General features: G+C 35.9%; 1 protein-coding gene across 8 annotated transcripts in view; it reads right to left on the reverse strand.

Moving 5' to 3' along the window:
- Nucleotides 1–22,318, reverse strand: part of LOC126970235 (hypoxia-inducible factor 1-alpha-like) — a 135,890-nt gene that overhangs the window by 52,690 nt on the left and 60,882 nt on the right. For 7 of the 8 annotated variants that reach the window (XM_050816036.1, XM_050816034.1, XM_050816033.1 and 4 more), the window contains exon 6: nucleotides 19,704–19,810. In XM_050816036.1, the coding sequence (XP_050671993.1) occupies nucleotides 19,704–19,810 (107 nt within the window). Of the gene's footprint in view, nucleotides 1–19,703; nucleotides 19,811–20,785; nucleotides 20,962–22,318 lie in introns of those variants that run through there. The other variant, XM_050816039.1, reaches the window with a different exon arrangement.

Here is a 22,318-nt window from a genome sequence, read left to right on the forward strand (position 1 = left end):
CTATAACAGCATGTTAATTATCAACACCGTCAATTAGTATAAAGTTTATGATTAGTTTACTATTGGTATTGTTACTATTTGCGTAATTCTCATACAATATATTATAACAATGAAAATGGCGGTGCTAGATGGATTTTACTTCATCTTCGCTCATTTGAGAAATTCACTAACTGCCAATTGAAATATAAAATATCCGGACGACCAAGCTTTGCGTGGATTTTTAAGAATGTACAAAACTGGAACAAAAAATAATTTAATAAGACATCTGGATTCGAACCGGGGTCAACTGCTTTCCGGATCACCCAATGTCTCATCTGAGCTATGATAGTATTGTATATAGTGGTGGAATTTACCTTTGTATTCTAATGTTATTGTAGCTGTTACCCATTAGAACACGAATAAAACTACATTTTTTTAAATCGAAACCTAGCTAGATCCTTTTATGACCCTGAAATCCCCTGTACACTAAATTTTATGAAAATCGTTGGAGCCGTTTCCGAGATTCAGATTATATATATATTATATGAATATATTGTATATACAAGTATATACAAGAATTGCTCGTTTAAAGATATAAGATAACGATAACCTCGTACGTGTAATACAAAAGATCTGACGAGACCGTTAATAGAATGGTTAATGAAAGCGAGTTTCGAGATGTGCCATTCTGTTGTCAGACGAGACTCAATCGTTGTCATACACGTGAGTGGTGGTGGTGGCCGACCAAAATATAATCAGAGGTATAGAGTATATAAAAATAAACATTTCATGAATTAATCGGGATGCAATGAAGCAGGAGATGGAAACAAGACGATCGTTCCAGCCCTATTGAATTCAAAATAAAAATTTAATCGCAATTCGCAGATTTCTTCGCAACATATGTTCGTTGTTTATTAAGTTGCCAAGTTTATTTTTCGACTTAAACTCACCCGTAATTGCTTGGACGCCCTAAAATTTGCGAGTGAAATTTAAACAATACGTACTTGGAAAATTTCATCAAGAACAGTAAATGTTTCAAAATAAACCGCGACGAAATTTGCCTTCGGAATAAGAATTCACGAAGCAAATTCGCTTTCACCGTAGTAGTAATAAATCATTAGATGTATAATACAAGATGAAAAAATTACCATTCCAGAGCTAATTGTAAATATTGCTTGATATTGATAAATATTAGAAGGTATATGCACAAGCATACGTACACAATATCACACTGTCTCCCATAGAGAAACTTCATTTAATCACAGGGATCCCAGCGTAATTCCATTTTTATCAACAATTACAAATATTTTTATAAGAAGTACATGAACAAGAGAACTAAAGGACAAGGGCATAACTCAAAGCCGTTTAAATAAGGTGCAAAGTGGACGTCGAATTGCGGAAAATAGTCCGTGAAAATCTACTGTCCACTAGTGTTTTATATGAGAAGAATAATTTTTGAGTGGCTTTATGCAAAGTGTTTATTCGGGGCCGTATATACGTAAATAATATCTCAACTTTTTGCAATTTATTTTTAAATTTTTACATGCATTAGATGGCTGAGAATGTTAAATTCTTTAAGGCACTTGCCTTTTATAAAAGTAGATGCCATTATTAAATATACATTTTAGCACACGAAAAATATTATAATCAAACGGACGGCCTCTTCGTTTCAAAATGTAATTAATCTGACCTAAAAAAGAAGTCGTAATCAGATACTCGTGAAGAAGTACACCACCAGAGTAGTCAGACCACTATGTAAAGTAAAATCAAAACATCACGCTCATACCAACACAGCTCAACGTTGTGTTGAATACGCCTTTAGAAACCGGAATGCGTGTAATACCAGAGTCATAGAACAGGGCACGTATTGTATTCATATTTCACCATTTAAATCAAACACTAAACATCAAAAGGCTATTTGAAATATATTTTAGGGCTGTTATCGCAATATTCGAGATCTAGATTAATTTCAAAAGAAGATTTAGTTCTACTTAATCAGATTTAGGAAAGTTAACAAACTGAACCTGTAAAGTACAGTTTGTAAATTTCGTGTCAAGTTTCTTACCAGTGGGAGGCTCCTTTGCACAGCATGCCGGCTAGATTATGGGTATCACAACGGCACCTATTTCTGCCGCGAAGCAGTAATGTGTAAACATGACTGTGTTTCGGTCTGAAGGGCGCCATAGCTAGTGAAATTACTGGGCAAATGAGACTTAACAATTTACGTCTCAAAGTGACGAGCACAATTATTGTAATACCGCTCAGAATTTTTGGGTTTTTTAAGAATCCTGAGTGGCACTACACTGTAATGGGCAGGGGGCGTATCAAATGCCATCAGCTGAACGTCCTGCTCGTGTCGTCCTTTATTTACATAAAAAAAGTGCAATCCGCATATCCACCATCCGAATTATATTTAAAAGCACTTAGATCATCCAGTTAGAAAATAAATACATCTTTCAATAAAATTCCAGATTGAATAAAGTTCGCGTACGTTGATCGACAGATAGGTTTTATTAAACCTCCAGCCTGCTCGTCCTACTAAGACTTGCTAGTTGCTGAATAATATACTCTACAGGAGTGTCAGATATAACATGTCTACAATCAGACGCATTGGTTGGCTAGGTACTATCTTTTTTTTTTTTTTTCTTTTATGGAATAGGAGAACAAACGAGCGTACGGGTCACCTGTTGTTAAGTGATCACCGCCGCCCACAATCTCTTGCAACACCAGAGGAATCACAGGATCGTTGCCGGCCTTTAAGGAAGGTGTACGCGCTTTTTTTTGAAGGTACCCATGTCGTATCGTCACGGAAACACCCCACAAGGAAGCTCATTCCACAGCTTTGTAGTACGTGGAAGAAAGCTCCTTGAAAACCGCACTGTGGAGGACCGCCACACATCCAGATGGTGAGGAAGATATCCTAACTTGTGGCGTGTCGTGCGAGGGTGGAATTCGGCGGCAGGAATCAGGTTAAACAGCTCTTCAGAACACTCCAAGTGATAAATGCGGTAGAAGACACACAATGAAGCGACGTCTCTACGCAACGCCAAATGATCCAGCCGTTCACAGAGCACTGGGTCCCCGACAATTCAAGCTGCTCTGCGTTGCACGCGGTCAAATTGATCGAGCTGATACTGGGGTGCGCCAGACCAAAGATGACAGCAATACTCCATGTGTGGCCGTACCTGCGCTTTGTAGAGCGCTAGTATGTGGGCCGGCTTGAATTATTGCCGTGCTCTATTAATGACGCCCAGTTTCTTTGAAGCCAATTTGGCTTTGCCTTCCAGATGACCACGAAATCGGCAATCACCCGAGATTTCGAGACCCAGTATTTCGATACAAGGCGAGGCTTTGAGGGAAGTGTTGTCGAAGAGCGGTGATACGACAAATGGGGTTTTTCTAAATTAGCTGTAAAAATTTCTCTATTTCCACCCACCCTTTCATTATAATAAACATTTGTGCGCCTTCATACAATACATTTAGAAACAGCAAAAAAACAATAAAAAATCGCTTATATTCGACCGGATCTCACCCGCCAGCTATTTACATAATCGTAAAATAGTTTATTTAAATCCAAAGCAGACATTTCATGTATGCGTGATATTAATTTTAGTTCACGTCTTGTTTCGAGGCTGAGACAATGAACTGTCGTAACAAAACGACGAAACTTCCCGAAAAAATAATATTAGCTTTCATATAGGTACTCCAAATATTATTAATTAAGATCATCGAAATCAATTTATATAGATCCAATCTATTGCAATTGGTTGATTAAATTTACTCATGGTTAAGCAGAAAATCGTATTAAAATCACATAGAAAGGAAATAGCATAAAACAAACCAAAGCTGTTATAAATTGAAAAACCATTTAAGTGCAAATTGAGCCCTTCAGACTTAGATTGCGAAACGCAGATGTTCGGTGTAAAATTACTGCAGTTAATGTTACAACTAGATAAACCTATTTCGATTTCTATTGTATCACAGATATTGAAAATCCATTGTCAAAGTCAAATAAACTTTATTCAATTTGGTTTAAATTAAGCGCTTCTTAATCGTCACTGAAAATATTTCTTTTAAAACTTAATATACTTACGTTCACAAAAATCGTCACTTTTTTGCTCTTAATAGTGATTTTAATAAGGGATTGCTTGTAACTAATTCTAGTAGGCTTCATAAGATATATAATAGCTTTAAGGGTACATGTATAAACTTCTATAATAAAGTCCCAGCCACTGTTCAGGCATTGTCTATAAATAAATTTAAATGTTTTATAAAAAAATGGCTCTGTCGTAAATCCTATTACTCCACTGCTGAATATCTAAATGATCGGACAGCCTGGGACTAGATTGTGATTATTTTATAGCGATAGAAATAACTGTACAATATTGTATATTTTTATTGAAAAGAGCGAAAAAAAATAATGCTGGGAGAGTTTATTGCGCCGCTTCTTCTCTCGCAGAGCGCCATTTGTTTCCGAAGCGGTAGTAGTATCTAGTAGTTATTAGAAATGACATGAAAAATAATTATAAAGGAATCAATTTTGAGAAAATAATTGCCTTTTATGCCTTTTTAAATTACTGGATCTACCATATGTTCGGAAGAACATACAAGACACTCTTTTCAATTAGATAGACAATTTTAAAATGGCTATATTAAAAATAACAAATTAGTTAGGAAGGTGCTGCATCCAATATATGAATCATACTCATGTCAGAATTATCCTAAATGCCTCCGAGCCGTCAAAACTTCAAATAATCAGTGGACATTCAGCTTAGCAACCCAATAAATAAAGTCTTACTACTAATTGCATAACGTTACATAAATATTCACTAGATAGTTGGCATTATTGACGACAATTTAAATGAAGCACGCGGCGAAAGTGTGATCACAATCACACGGCTATTTCACGTTCATTTTAATCTAAATATTATGACGATAACGCGCCAAGTTCAAGGCAGGCAACGCGCCGAAAACATCCGAGTTTTTATACGACGCTCATTGGAATAGTTTGGCGGTCAGGCAGAAGAGTTTCGAATAAAAATAGCTGCTTTTACATCGTCGATGTTTATAGCGACTTTTGTATTGCCATTTTATTTCTTATTGCTCCTAAGCCGTTTGAAGTACGCGAAATTAAAATTTTCTCATGTACGATAAGGTCAAATTTCATTTCTTTGCATTTCTGTTGCACTTCGTTTAAATGAAAAAATTGCCATCTTTTATTTGTTGAAAAATAATGAGAGTTTAAGACGCGATAAGTAAAACTGTAATTTTGGTAAAGCCGTAGTTAAATCTTTCAATAAACAATAGAAAGTTGGCCTTCGTTTTGAGTTTGTTATAAATATTAGTGCCGGTACGCTGAATACTATTTGTTATAATGAGTTACAACACAAACTGTACAATGCAATCGCCATGATGGTTGTCAATTGTTATGTGATTAACAACGGTCATCAATTTATTTAAGAATGGCATACACAACAAGATATTTTGATGTCGAGATTAAACGAGTCGCTATTACCACTTCGGAATGTAGCTCCTATTCGTCATCATCATTATTTCGCATAAACTAATCACCATTATCATCTTATAAATTAAGGGTAAGCCAAGATTACAGACCCCAAAAGATTGTCTTAGTCTACCATACTTCCTTAGCTTCTTCTACTTGAGGCAACGTTTCATGAACGCTATTTTCATCCTTACATGACTTGAGCCCTATTCAGTAGCTTTCTGGTTTGGTTCTCCTTTCCCTAGATTCAGCAGGAGAAATTGTACAGTCAACATACTTTCATTTAAACGTCCAAACCGAATCAACATTTACATTTTAATAACAGTCAATAATTCTTCAATAATTTTTTTGCCAAAACTTGAACATTAAAGTTGTGCATTTTTGAATATTTTGGAATGGTTAGGGAATAATTGCGCACGAATTGCTTTATTTATCAGTATAAAAGTACTAGCATTTATCTAGTTCAATACTATATTCATTTATTGCGGCTATCGTAAAGAAAAATGACAATTTATATTACATAAACAATTTAACACTTCAGGACTATTACAATTCATTTACATTTAAAAGTTTGTGCTCAGAAAAATCAACTTTAATCCATAGTAAACTGTAAAAATATTTCACGAGTGAGATTCGATCCCTCGACCTCGCGGTGTTTCGGCTTCGCAATCAGAATGATTCAGCCACTGGTCTAATGACCGTATGATCATTAAGTTGAAATGGCCGAACTATAATTAGTAGTTTAACATGTTATACCCATCCCAAGAAACGTGGTCAACGCTGCAAAGAAGTTTTCACTTCAAAAACAATAGTTTACATAAATGTAAAATTTATTGAATATGAAATAGGAGGAAAAACAATCAAAGGTACGCTTCATAGTATGTGATCACCGCGCCACTTACTCTCTTGTAACAACAGGGGAATCACAAAAGCATTGCCGAACTTATAAGGCGTCGAAAAAACTGAAAACACATTGATACACGGGCTAGTCGAACCGGGGGCACCGTGGTGAGAGTCAACGGATCAACACTTTTGTTACAAAATTAAATTTGTGCATCAAAAATTCTTATTTTTATATATATATACAATAAGATTTTTAGACTTTTAGCTAGGGACGGTTAATACCGTACTATCAATGCACGTGGTGTTTACCTATACTTAGTTATAGTTATGTATACTTTTGCAGATCTTAATCCAAATAAATTAATTAGATGCGATTCAAAAGCGCTTAGTTTAGGTTTTCCAAGCTTCAAATTCATAGAAAGTTTTATTATTAGCGTTAGCATGTTTATGGAGTACACGGTATCGGTAAGTCAGCCGTATTTAAAAAAATCGCTGCACCCTATTAATAAGTTTTCACTTTGATAAAGTAGATCGGCGGTATATGAAATAATGGGCGGGAGTGGTATCCTGTCCGACTATACCCAAACGAGACTAAACCCATTGTCGATTTTGACGTGAAAAGATGTACGAAAGAGTTACGAAAATATACGACACATAATATATAACAATATCCGGACGACCGAGCTTTGATCGGATTTTTAAGAATGGTATTTTCGAACAGGGGTCTTCTGCTTTCCGAATCACCCAATGTCCCATCTGAGCTATTATAGTCTTGTATAAAGTGGCGAAATTTCCCTTTGTATTCTAATGTTAGTGTAGCTGTTTCTCATTAAAACATTTTTTAAAATTGAAACCTAGCTAGATCGGTTTCTCGCCCCCGAAACTACCTGTATACTAAATTACAATTAAATCGTTGGAGCCGTTTCCGAGATTGAGATTATAATATATATCGTACACAAGAACTGTTCGTTTAAAGGTACCAACGATTTAATTGTAATTTAGTATACAGATAAAGATGCACGGACCACAGCTGCTATAGTAACGACGGCGCCGACCATGACCTCCGAGATTAGCTCCATTTTTTCGATTCGTGACAGCGTGATCTGCGTCTGACAATGCTATCATATCATGTTTGGAATATTGTTCTTAGCGCATGCAGTCAGTATCGCGGGGTCGGACACCTTTCAATGTATGAGATGTTCACTTTAGAACACAAATAATAAAACTACTACTACCAAGACGAAAACCAAAATTACAGACAAAAATTAAAAAATCGTCGGAAAATTTAGAAATAACGTTGTCAGTATAAATCAATTATTACTATTATTCCTATACAATTATCTATTATAGGTACTTTATATCCTGAAAAATACAGTTACTTAAGTTTGTCAGAAACAGCGGTCGAGTTAGGAATCTTCATAGCAAAAGGCTTCATAGAATTGTACCTTTGACTTACCAGAAAGGCTGTGCGCGTGTCTTGTGACCAGGCGCACAAGAGCTTTCACAAGAGCGCCAAAAATTGGCCCCCGTCTAGCCCAATTCTGATTGGACTTCAAATCATGATCACTTTTAGGAGACATGTCCTATTTTAAACGTAATGCCGACATCAAATCGGTAAAGAAACCTCTAGAGCAAGCAGTGACTAAATATATAATGGATACAGTGCGTAAATCCATTCTATCGTGGCCAGACATATTAAAAGTTCCTGCATTAAAGCTAAAGGTAGTCCTCAGTCGTTATGAAAATAAACTCTTTATTTATTTTTAAATTTTAAGATAACATTACGTCTTAAACTATTTTTTTTTTTGTAACAGAACTTATGGCTAGGCTAGGTATATCATAATGGCTTATGGTTTGGCCTTCTGGATACGAATAGCACAGACCATAGCAGCTCAAACAAGCTCTTTTGTACGTTATATGCCCAAAGCGATCATTCCAGAGAATTAAAACAATCTCACTTGATATTTAAATCGCTGTTTATACACACTTTTTATGACATCCTCCACATGTGACCTAATAATTCCCATTTAATTTACGACCGCTTGCAAGAGATGTAGGCGATTCGCAAAATATTTGCGACGAGAATAAACGAAGAAATTGGTGTAAATCTTATTAAGTTGTCGCGTGCGATGAGTACAAAGCGATCAAATTCAATTTTACAACCTGTTACCGTGCGGAGGAGGTGAAGGAAATTTAATTTTACATTATCTACGTGTTTAATATTAGTTAGGCAGCGTGTCGGGTACAAATTAATGGGTATTCATTTTTCTTTAGAAATTCATGTTATCAATAGCGGGTTTTCTTGCTTTCTTCTTACAAAAACACAATATGTATTACGTAGGTGCTCCGTAAAATCTATATCGTATCTCATCGCAAATGCAACAGTGTCTGACTAAGACTAAGGTTTTTTAACCAGTGTGTGTTACCGTTAGTGATGACTTACGGTACGTAGACGTGGACGACTACGGTCCCGATGAGAAAGCTTATGGTCACTCAGAGGGCAATGGAGAGGGCTATGGTCGATGCTTTCCTGCGAGGCCAAATCAGAAATGAAGAAAATGAATCAGAAAAGGAGTTCCGTAGGAGAACCTATGTCTCAGACTTAGCCCAAATGATTGCAGAACTGGAATGGCTGTAGGTAGAGCAAATAGCTCGACGGACAGATGGCCGTTACGGCAGCAAAGTCCTCGAATAGCGACCACGTACCGGAAGATGCAGTGTTGGTAGGCCCCTACAAGACGGACTTGATGATTTGATGAAGATCGGATGAATAGGTTGAATAAGGGCAGCGGAGGACCAATCTTCATGGAGATCTTTACTGTAACTGGCTTGCGAATGTCTTCTGAATTCTGGCAGCCATATTGTACAAATTTTATTGGTACTTTATAAAGATATGACTCATAAAACAACATTAATTGAATCGTTATCGTTAAAATAGTTAAGACTTGGAGATACAACACTTCAGGCGCCTCGAGCGCAGAATCTAAATACGCTGATAATAATTTACAATAATACGAGTAAGCCGTGTGAAAAAATCATCTTTAATATAGCATAAACAGGTCAAAACTATTTGAACATATGGGATTCAGATCTAGAGATCAGCAAATAACAATTACAAAGAGAGACTGCAAAGGTTCAGAAGCAAAATCATTAGAAACATGCTTAATATACCTTGGCATTTTAGCAACTAACTGATGTATGTAGATATAAAATTGAAAATTATAAGGCACGAAATAGAACCACTCAGTGAGGCTACCAGAGTAGACTCTACAGACACAGAAACGAACTTGCCACTAAACTTTTCCTGGAAGCCTTCAAAGGAGCCTTCTTTAGGATGAAACACCACAGCATGCAGGAACTAGCAGCAATATTTACCAACACTAAGCGAGAGACACTGGAAAAGATCTCAAATACAACACCATAGTACAGACATATTCAGTCAGCACATTAGATCTTTCTTAAAATACAGATTGCCAAAAACCAGAATATCTGTATTCTGGTTTTTGGCAATCTGTATTTATAAAAAAGGAAAAATTACACAGCACTAGAGAAGATGAGCATAAAGTAAGTATAGACTGAATCAGAAAGAAGCACAAATGCGGGATGGAAGCTTTTGTTTTAGAGCAAATAATATGAAAACTACTACATGAGAGATAATTTAGAAGGGGAAAAACACAGCAACGTAATTAAGTAATTATGTCACCTAAATATATCTTTTTCAATATCATATTTTTATTGTAAGCCTTGCAGCGACTTTGAAATTATAGACTAGTTTATATAGACGAAACTTGGAAATCTTTTCAGAATAATATTAAAAAAACTTTATGAAAGAACTTTATATTTACATCGAGCACATCCATTTATATCTCTAAAGCTGAGTCTCGTACTTGACGTATAAAATTTATTTTCTACGAGAAACATTTAATGTTCTACGATAAAAATTTTGCAAATATTATGCATAAATAATGTAAACTGGGATTCTGCAAATACTAAAATTGCTTTAATAATGTGCCTCAAAATATTATTTACAAGAATTAATATTGCAGCTCGAGCAAAAACAACAGCATGAAATTGGGGCCGTGTAACCGCCCACGACCTGAGCAACCTTTCTGAATATAATATTATGTTCGTACACGTATAATGAGCCAGTTCTAATTCAGCTCACAAAACTGAAAACACTTTGAATCACTCTCGCAATCTTGGACTAAATTAATAGACAAGGAGTTAAATTACAATAGGTATAACATCTTTGTTTCAGTTAAGAAGAGACCGCATTAAATTCCACTGTCTACAAGTTTGACTTGTCTGCAAGTTCAAAGTTGTGTTATTAAAATTATTTGTGTGTAATACTCATTATAAATAATATTGTAACACGACCGTTCTGTTCAAGGCTGTTTTTATTCAGCTTTGTTCATGAAGGTCCTTGAAACCTCTTTGGCGGTATTACCAGTAGGCTGGTCAACTCACCTCTTAAATGTATTACGTGAATAGAGTATTTACATTCTATCCACGTAAGTGTACTTTATAATCTAGATGACTCATTTTCGTGAATTCGCTCGCTAAAATATTCTTCTTATATACATAAGTAATTGTTAAAAAATAATACAAATATAATAAAACAAAAAACATATTTTGCTGAACTAAATGCAATGGTTTGGTACAAAAAGCCGTATCACGCAGCCACAATAAGTCACGCCAGTGAAACAAATTGATGGAGGAGAAACATTAAAAAATATATATAGTATACTCTTTATGTATGTATTCTCTTTAATGACGCGCACTCTCTAAACTCAAATATAGAATTTTGATAAATACTATAGAACCAGATCAAAAGCGATCTATATTATAAGCTAGAATTGCGTTTGCAAAATTACTAGCACTACCTTTGTAACAAGTTGTCTTACAGTGCGTTGCAGTTCATACGTAGTAGACAGATGATGTATGAATGGACGGAAACTTTATAGTTTCTAACAGGACTAACAGACAGACGGATAGAATAAGTAAAATATACGTAAAAAAGAGTACGTTAGTCTACGTAAGGTAACCGCGGCTGCCAAAATCTATTTACATTCTCAATTTGTGTGTTCTATAATAAAGTTTAATCAATGTGTATTACTAAGATTTTTACCGACTAGTAGAAGGTACGATGACTTTATATAGGCAAATTGGAGGAATATTCGACTAATCAATTCGAGATTTGTAGGATGAGCTGCCAATAACCATTGCCTGTTTCTTGTGTTAATTTAAAGGAAGTATTATACATACATCTCACACCTTCTTTTAAATCTGCATTAAGTAAACCAATAATTATTGTTGTGATATTCTCAAGAGTTGAGGCGTAAATCTTTAGTTCATCAGCATATAAATTTAAGAGGGAAGAAAGTTTTGATGATATTGGATAAATGAAAATAGCAATAAGAAGAGGAGACAGCATGCCACCTTGAGGCATGCTAACAGTGATGTTGCACCATGTAGACCATTTGTCGTCATCTTTAACATACTGTCGACATGCAGTTAAGTAGCTACGAAGACAGTTGTACAATTACTGATGGAGAAATGTTCAAATAACTCAGCACACCTAACGGAATGTAGAAGTCAATAGTGTAAAGGCATTACTAAAATCTAGTAACGTCAGGATCGTGATATTCTTGTTTTCTATTGCAACTTATAAGAATAAGATGAAAGAATATGAAGGGTTTGATACGCGTGGAGGCAGTGAGATACATCAAGACGACAGCAAAAGGACATACCTAGGCAAAGTTGAACGTTTACAAATTTCTCGTCCTGGAATGAACTAGTTTTTAGAATCATAAGTAAGCATTTGATTGTTATACCCGCTTGGATTCCATATAAAGCACCATAAAAGAAAACAGTAAATATAACTGTGTCCGATCAGTTTACAAATTGATATATGGGTGTACAATAACAGCGTATTGCTACCACAACTGCGGTTGCCCGCAAACAATACCTACTCAATACTGCTTGCAATAATTTTACTTTTACTTCTGTCAAAGAATATATTATAATAGTAAAAGTATAGAAGGAAGTTTGCGGAGTGCAAAATCAATTAAGGAAAAAGGGACTTCCGGCGATACAATTAGTTGCATTTCAGATCGCACAGCGCTAACAACCTAGATTTATATTCACCTAGAAGTTGCCTCTCTTTCTATCGCGTAACTCCTACTCCTACTGACAACCTTAGGGTTGTTTTTTTTTTAAATAATTTAATCTGAATACTTATGTATTTATTTAACACTTTCACATTAAATAAGTACCACCACAACAAAGCAAAACCTGACCTAGGAAATCCTAGTGTCTACATTCAAATCATGTATTGTTAGTATCTAATAAGAAACATTTACAATAACAAAAATAAAACATACCTATCAGAAGACGTAAATATCCACTTCGACATAGGCACCTACTGAACTACGTAGTAAATAGTTAAAACTGATTCTACCTAGTATAAGATTGTCTTATAATAATATCTTTCAGCGTAATTAGGCTTAAAAAGTTTAAATTGTATTGCAATGAATGACCTTTGATATGATTTGCTTTTTTTTATGTTTCTCCATTTTAAAATATAGGTCGGATCCGTGAAGTAGGTGACGAACAAACCTCGCGCGTGCGTCAATGCTAGATCGTGAGCAGCGTGAGTCCCTACTGGATAGCCACGTTGGCTTGGCCGCCGCGCGTACTTAAGATTTCGATACCCACACGGGGAGTGAGACAGGCCTGCTTCTATTGGGAATAATATATAATTTAGTTTCTTTAAGGAATTATGGGGGGAGAAAATCATTGCTTTGAAATATTTAATAACCGCCCCAAATATAGCAATTCATATTAACAAAATTAAAGCAGCATTGTCGGCTATAAATAATAAGAAAAACCTTATTTTGAAAGGTTGGAGGTTAGATTTAATGCTGAAATCTAAGCGGACGAATTCGAGGGATGCCAAAGGAAATTTTATTGTAATATAAAATTATAAGAGCAGTGTCGTGTTCTATAATAAATAGCTGTAAACCTAACGACTGTGCGTTGATAAGATCACGATATACTTCGAGGTTTACGTGTACTTGATAACAGAAATGCACGATTTCACCATTAAAGAAAATGATGGTGGGTGGTTACTACTGAATAAACACTGGTGAAGAGTTCGAGAACCAGACAGATATGCGAATGATAGAGTTGCTGGGAAAGATGTATGGATAAGAAATGAGGACTGCAGAACTACTCTACGTCCAACTTTATATTAAGTAAGATTGATTGGAAGGCATGTGGTTTCGACATTTTATTTTTTTATTGAAAAACGATAATATTTTAACGTGACTTATTCTTAATTAATGATTAATTCACCGATATATATGAATCTTCCGCACTTACTTTCCGGCAATACTCTCTCACTTAACGAGGCGAGCAGGACGTTCAGCTGATGGTAAATGATACGCCCTGCCTATTACAATGCAGTGCCGCTCAAGATTATTGGAAAAACCAAAAATTCAGAGCGGCACTACACCTGCGCTCGTCACCTTGAGACATAAGATGTCAAGTCTCATTTTACTAGCTACGGCGCCCATCAGACCAAAACACATTACTGCTTCACGGCAGAAACAGAAGCCGTTGCGAAGCCTATAAGATTATGTTGGTAGCATCATCACGGTAGACGGTCGTGCCCTATATAAGCCAGAGCGCTAAAATCCCAGCGGAAACTATCCCAGCGGAAACTCCATAGGGAGTGCCGCTTGCGCCTCTCTCTCCCCAAGAGAAGGTCGCCTTCGATGTAGGCTTAGAGGGCACCTGCCCAAAGCCAACTGCAGGTGGTGTTTAGTGGGTAGGCACCTAGGTTTTCACGTGAGTCCCACATAACCAACGCAGACTTAGGCTGCGTTGGTATGCATGAGCATTCACCACCTCCCTCCCGTCGTTATTCCGGAGGGTAGCCCTTTCCCTTGTTTGGGCGCAAAAAAAAAAAAAAATTCGAGTATGCACTACTTATTGTGAATTGTAAGGGACAGTATGCCCTTAATTTTCGTTTAATTTTTAATAATGAATGATTATTGTAATTCTAATTGGAAACAGAAGTAACAGTTTTATTGTGTGCGTTTAAATTACCAACCCCTTCTACACAATTGAGATACGATTCCTCTTTACCTCTTACATTTTTATTTTGATCGTTTTAAAACGCAGCCAAACAATTGATATCAATACCCATGTTTAATATAAATTGTCTCAGTAATAAAGAAACACTTTGTCCGTGTAAATTGACAACAATATAAACCCCCACACGCGTTAGCCGCTCGCCCAAGTTTCCGAGGGTAATATTTTATCCTCGGTTAGTTAACAAGGTCGACTTTGGATATACAGTGTTGCCATGCTCTGAATACTGAATTTACCATTTAAAACCGTTGCGAATTTGACGATCACTTAAGTAAGGATTCAGTGACGCTTCGAGTTTAAATTTATTATAAAAGCAAATATGAGGGTACTTTTATGATGATGTTGAACGATATTCTGACTGTTGTCCTGGTGGATAATCACACGCTTATCTGGTCTGTTATGTGCTTGCTCATCCATCCGTTATTGATGATTATAATATACTGTAATATTATTATAATCATCATGAGCCGGAAGACGTCCACTGCTAGACAAAGGCCTGCCTCAAATATCTCCACATAGATCGGTCCTGTGCTGCCCTCATCCAACGTTTTTTATTTATTTATGAAAATAAGGGACGAGGCGAGCAGGACGTTAAGCTTATGGTAATTGATACGCCCTACCCATTCCAATGCAGTGCCGATGAGGATTCTCGAAGCCTTGATGAGACATAAGACGTTAAGTCTCATTTGCCCAGTAATTTCTCTAGCTACTGCGCCCTTCAGACCAAAACACAGCAATGCTTACACGTCATTACTGCTTCACGGCAGAAATAGACGGCGTTGAGGTACCCATAATCTAGCCGGCCTCCTGTACAAAGGAGTCTCCCACTGGTAATTGGTGCTTTTGTATAAAATATACAATTGTTTCCGGATTCGAGCTCTGTCAATTTGTCCATGTCCAAGATTCTCCCGCCTTGTAAAATGATTCTAATATACAGCTTAGCCAAACAATTTCCTTATTGACGTTATTTAGATAAACTAAGATTGGCTGCGAGTCATGTATGCCGCCTGCACATACTTAAAGATAAGATCAACAATGTCATTAATATTTTATATACTACTAGCTACCCCGACAGACGTTGTTCTGTAGATAATAAAAAAATACTGTTTTATAAGAATTTGCCAATAATATTTGAAAATATCAAGAATTATTTCGTAAAAAATGCTCCCTGTTGTTAGAATGAAATCGTTTCACAGCAGAACTGTCAAACCGTGCGTCAATTAATTCTCTCACAGAAAATATGTCCATACAAAACAAATATTGAAAATAAAAATAATTATAGGTCCCAAATCGAAATAAAAACAATCCTATCTCTCAAGTTGGACCAAACTGCACTCCATGAAGTAATCCCCATTAAAATCCGTTCATTAGTTTAGGAGTCCATCGCGGACAAACAACGTGTCACGTAATTTATATATATTAAGATAATATTATATTGACACACTTTATCACAAATAATCTTGCCCCAAACTAGGCAATGCCCGTACTATGGGTACACGACAACGATTTATACTTAATATAATAAATATACTTACTTAAACATACTATAATAAATACAAGTAAACATTAATGACTCGGAAATATCCATATTAATTATATTAATGTTAGCACCTAACGGGATTCGAACTCCGGGACCTCTAGCTCAGTAGGCAGATCAAATCAACTGTACCGTAATAATGAAGTTGTTATTAATTACATATATATATTTAACAGAAGTCACAACATGGTATTAATCAAAGTGACGGCCAAGTCTGTCGCTGCCAGATATGTATGCTTCATTACTCACTAAATGATTTTCTTCCGGTTTCAATGTTATGTAATCATCTATATCTGATGAATAATGACTTTAAGATTATCAAATTCTATCCTGTTGCAATATAAGTCGGTCAATATACCAAGTAAGAAATTAAAAATTGAACCGTTTATTGCAACAGTATTTACTGAAATTACAATAAGGCCTGTCCGACTCCCCGTATAGGTATCGAAATCGTAGGTACGTGCGGCGGCCTCTACACAGTAGGCCAGCCAGTAGGGACTCAATTTTTGAAGCTTCTTAAATACGCTGAAACAATCTAATTTAAAGTGATAATTATTATAATGAAATAAGCATTCAAGGTCTTCCAACGCATATTTTACTATATGCAACTAATATAGAATTGACAACGAAAGAATATTGATTTAAAACTACTATTACATACCTATTTATATTATAGTAAAAGCTGAGCTATTATATAAGGTAGGTACATTTTTAGGTAAAGAAGTCAACCCTAATGTCGTCAGAAGAGGTAAGAGTCACGCGATAGAAAGAGAGACAACTTCTAGGTGAATAAAAATGTAGGTTAGTAGCGCTGTGCGATCTGAATTACACCTTATTGTTACCACTAGAGTTCCTATTTCTTCAATTGATTTTGCGGAGTGAGACTTCGCTGATTTCTCTCGACCAAATTATTGTACTCCAAAAAGACGCTCTAGACAAACGAGCGTACGGGTCACCTGTTATTAAGTGATCACCGCCGTCCACATTCTCTTGAAACAGAGGAATCACAGGAACGTTGCCGGTCTTTTTTTTAAGGTTCCCATGTCGTATCGTCCCGGAAACACCGCACAACGAAGCTCATTCCACAGCTTTGTAGTACGTGGAAGATGGATGGCGGGGCTGATATATCCTAACTATCATCTATAAATATCCGTATTTGTAGCGTGTCGTGCGAAGGTGGGATTGGCGGCAGGAAACAAAAAAACTCATAATTTTTGACTAATAAACTTAGAATTTCAAAATGGCCGTAATGAAAATTAAATACACTGGCCTTCAAAAGTAAGTATCACACTTTTAAAATTGGGATAACGTTTTAAGTTCACAAGATATACTTTCGAAATAAAAAGGACTCCAAGGAGAATTTAATTTTGTACATAAAAACTTTATAGTCGGTAACCTTCTTTTAAGAATTGGCTGAAAAAAAACTTCAAAAACAAAAAAATTCCTTTTTCAAAGTGGACGTTTCTGAATTACTATTTTACCATTCATATTTTTCTTTCTGTTTTAAATTTTTTTCAAGATCGATGGGTCTTGTTTTAAAAATTTATGCTAAAAAGCACATAACATTTATTTATCATGCCTCTTTCAGTTGAAGAGTGTGCTAGGATCATGGCTTTTCTGGAACTAGGCATCAGTATGCGTCGCACTGCAAGAATGGTGGGTGTGACGGTACGAACGGTCCAGAAGGTAAAGCGAAGGTACGAAGAGACTGGACACCATCTGAGGAGACCTTGTAATGGCAGACCCAGGTGTACCAGTGCCCGAGAAGATCGTTATATTATTTCCACTGTGTTAAGAAATCGCCACCAAAATGCAGTTGAAGTCCAGCAACAGCTACTTCAGATCCGGAGAGACTACATTAGTGACAGTACAGTGAGAAGAAGACTTGCTGAAGCAAATTTGAAACCCCGAAGACCAGCGAGTGGCCCAAAACTCGAGAGACAGCATCGAGTAGCGAGATTGCGATACGCCCGTGAACACATGCACTGGGATGAAGAAGAATGGTCAAGAATTTTGTTTGCAGATGAGTCTCGATTTTCCCTTTACACTTCTGATGGAAGGCGAAGTGTTTACAGGCGACCTGGTGAGCGATACCTTCAAGCCTGCATCTCAGAAAGAGTCCAATACGGTGGAAGCAGTGTACATGTATGGGCTGGCATATCTTCAGAAGGTCGCACAGAGCTAGTAGTCATAGAAAATGGCACCCTCACTGGGCAAAGATATGCTCAAGAGATTCTCAATGAGTAGGCAGGGCCGTATTTAGCAAATATGGGTGATGGATCGATGCTGATGCATGATAATGCCCGGCCACACACGGCTCATATCGTACAAGAGTATATTCAGGAGGACGGTATCAGCGTGATGGCTTGGCCATCAAGAAGTCCTGATCTCAACCCGATTGAACACGCGTGGGTTGAGCTTGGGAGGCTAGTCAGAAATCGCAGACCACCACCTAATACCCTCAGGGCACTAAAGCAGGCCCTAATAGAAGAATGGGAGAATATTCCCCAACATCGGCTCCGAAACCTAGTGTTCAGTATGCCAAACCGGTTCGAAGCTGTAATCAGAGCTCGAGGAGGCAATACCAGTTATTAAAAATTAAATAACATGTAATACATTGTAGTTGAATTTTTTTACACTAAACTAAAAATGTCTATTTTCATTGTTTTATCTTTTTTAAGTTAAAAATGTTACTAATGTATAATTTTAGTTTCTAAGAATTAAAGCCTATAAAATTTGCAACAAAACGTTTTTAATCTTAAATCTCTACCTTCTATAGTTAAGAAAAAAAAATAATTTGAAAAGTGTGATACCTACTTTTGCAGGCCAGTGTACAATATGCTTTATTTTAAAGAGTACATACACAGTGTTATTTATATTTTCTAGTATGATGGTACGGAAACCCTTCATGTACGAGTCCAAAGCGCACCTGACTGGCTTTTTTTTCGGCCTCATTCTCCGCGACAATTTTATAAACACGAAAAAGAAGAAGAAGGGCCTATATTGATGTCCTGAGGATGAATCCAAACCCAAAATAATTTATACATCTAGATAGAGTCTCTTGCTGATTGACAACCAAGAAAAACAGGCCGCGTTTAATACTTTAGTCTGCGTGCTACGTCTTACACTCGCAATTTGTAGGACACTTTGTGTAAGTGTGCGTGCATTGCTTAAAAATAGAGGTTCACTCTAAACTCATTTTTTTTCGACGTTTTCACAGCTTTTATAGTCTATCTAGACGTATTAATGATCTAAGATCTCAACTTAAAATTGAACTGTTAGGTCAGTTAGGACTTCGACAGAAAGATCTAAAAACTTAATTTACTTATGCAATCGGAGCGTAGCCCCTGGTAAAAGCAAGCGAAGCAAGGATGGCTTCTATCCTAGATAACGAAAATAAACTGTATTGGAAATTAAGAATAATCAATGTATGTGCTGCCCTCTGAAGATATAGTACGGCACTATAACATTGCTGCTAACATGTATCATATCATAATTGATTACGGCTTATTTCGACAGATGGCGCTCAAAACAAAAATAGAACGAATTTTCGTTTTTTTTAAACGAACATAAAATACTTATGTGAGCTTGCGGGTTTACTTTGTGGGATGTTAATAATAATGACAAATTGATGCTAATGTAAATTTTTTACTTAACATTAAAATATTTAGTAATGGTACTTACAAGACTTGAATTGTTGCACCAATGATGCACTATCAGCTGCGTGATGGTAGTCGTACAGAGAACAACCGACCAATTCATCTGATTCGAAGCCGAGGGCGTTCAATAAACTGCAACAGAAAAGATATTTATTAGATAAAACCTCGCAATACCATTAATCAACCCAGTATTCCAGAGAGGCAGGAAAAGATTCATAATATACATAAATATAACAATAAGATTATTTATTGTATGACTGCCATGTCATATGTAATTCACAAATATCTTCTTTATTTTTGATTTATTTCAATACATAATATCCAATTATCTCTGCATTAAACTATTAGTAAAATCATAATTTCATGTTTGATTACATATTTGATAGGAGCAGTTTAAAAGTGAAAAATGCAGTCAATAATACATTTTGAAAAAAATATAGTTTTGTACAGTTCTAAAAAAGGAAACATGATGATATTAATATGAAGGTTCTCAGGGTCCAAGTAAAATGTAGCTTTACGTACATTATTTTAAAATATATCTTAAATACAAAGAGGCTATCTACGAAAATGTAAATTATTTTTATATCAACCAAGAGTTCAACATTTTTTTTTAATAAATCTATATTTATTATAAAGCGACCTGTTTAAATTTATTTCCTATAACAGCCATAAGGGTGATATACGAAATAGTGATCACTATAAAATAAAATAAAAAATTAAACAGTACCCTTAGCTTCCATAGATTCAAGTAGTTGATTACCAGTATGGCAAATGTAATGGGCACAAAATTATATAAATTAAGTAAACTGTTGTCTATCTTTATATAAACATCCTTCTTTCTATGCATTATCTAAATAAATGTTGATAAGGATATTTTCAAATTAATAAATAACAGTTCCAAAGGTCATTTCCAATGTGACCTACTAGTAACATCCTCCATGCTTGGGTTATGTTTACCGGTACATAATTAACCTTGAATGACCTATAACCACTTCCTACAATAAATATACAAGAACACCACACTTCCACCTTTCCAATTTTCTCTGTATTGCGTATCAAGTAATAATATCGTCTCAAATACAATAAACTAGAAAAAGAACAACTTACAATCGCATTCAAAAAACCCGCCATTTTCATAAATCACTAAAATCTAAGCCAACAAATTCACAGAATCACAAAACACATCATCAAAAGCACATAATAACACAACAATAATCACATCATCACTGCATCAATTCCATCACTTTATTAGTTTATCATGCACTGAACACAAGACCGCAAAATCGGACTCATATTTAACCTACAAAATACATTTGAAGGTGATATTTTTGTTGATATTATACGACCATGTCAAGAAGCTTCTCACGAACTACGAAACTAGTTGTTCAACGATTGACCTAAATTGGGAGAGGTATTATATATATTTTTTCTTTTTAGCGCCATCTATCGGCACTGCCTTGAACTTGGTGAAAATTCGTAATTTTATAGAAATTACAACCTTCCCCGGTTGTAACCTACCTAGGCGAAATATTACGATAATTCAAGGAACTTTACAGCTTCTGGCAAGGTAAATGAAATGTTGGTAATGATATATTTTAAGCCCTTAAGAACCCGTAATGTAAGTACATAATTTATTATTCCCCTTATTTAAGTTTATTTAATGTGAAAATATATTTTTAAATAAATTTGAGCAGGTAGGATGTTTGTAATTTGTGTAGGTAGAACTCTAAATCTCAATAATCCAAATTGGAGAGAATGAAGTACTTAATTATTGTTTAAGGGATTGCGTGTTGTATGTTGTGATTAAACCGAATCCTTTAAATTTTAAATATTAAAATATTCTTCATCTGAATCTATACTAATATATAAAGCTGCAGTGTTTGTTTGTTTGTTTGTTTGTTTGTTTGAACGCGCTAATCTCTGGTACTACTGGTCCGATTTGAATGATTCTTTCAGTGTTGGGTAGTCCATTTATCGAGGAAGGCTATAGGCTATGTTTTTTTTTCAAAATTTGGGATCCGTAATAAAATTGCTATTTTGTAACACAAGGTGTAAAATCGAAAACCTATTTTTGCGTGCGCTGCAAAAACTATTGACAATAGAACAAAATGATGTACAGGCTATAATATAGGCAATATTTTATTACTTATAAAACTATCGCGTGAATTATATTTTATATGGCAAAACACCGTTTGCCGGGTCAGCTAGTATATAATATAAATAGGGGATCCTCGACAACACCTCCTTTAAATCCTCGCCTAGTATCGGGATACTGGGTCTCTCTAAATCTCGAGCGATTGCCAAATACGTGGTCATCTGGAGGGTAAAGCCATATTGGCTTCGAAGAAGCTGGCCCTACGTCATAAATAGAGCACGGCAAGCCGATCCACATTCTAGCGCTCTACAAAGCGCAGGTCCGGCCACATATGGAGTATTGCTGTCATCTCATCTTGTCTGTCCGTAGTACTGGCCACTTAACAGAAGCCAGCTTGCGAGATAGAATTCCAGCTTGGAAGTAACGCAGCAGAAACAGGTCGCATTATCAATGCTGTGTTTGGAGAGGATACGGCTAATGGAAGCTCTGTGTGCTTTTAGTTTTATCGCTTTTGAAGATGAAAATGGACGTGAACAATGAACTGA

This window comes from Leptidea sinapis, chromosome 20, assembly GCF_905404315.1.
Source record: "Leptidea sinapis chromosome 20, ilLepSina1.1, whole genome shotgun sequence".
In the NCBI taxonomy this organism is placed as follows: Eukaryota; Metazoa; Arthropoda; class Insecta; order Lepidoptera; family Pieridae; genus Leptidea; species Leptidea sinapis.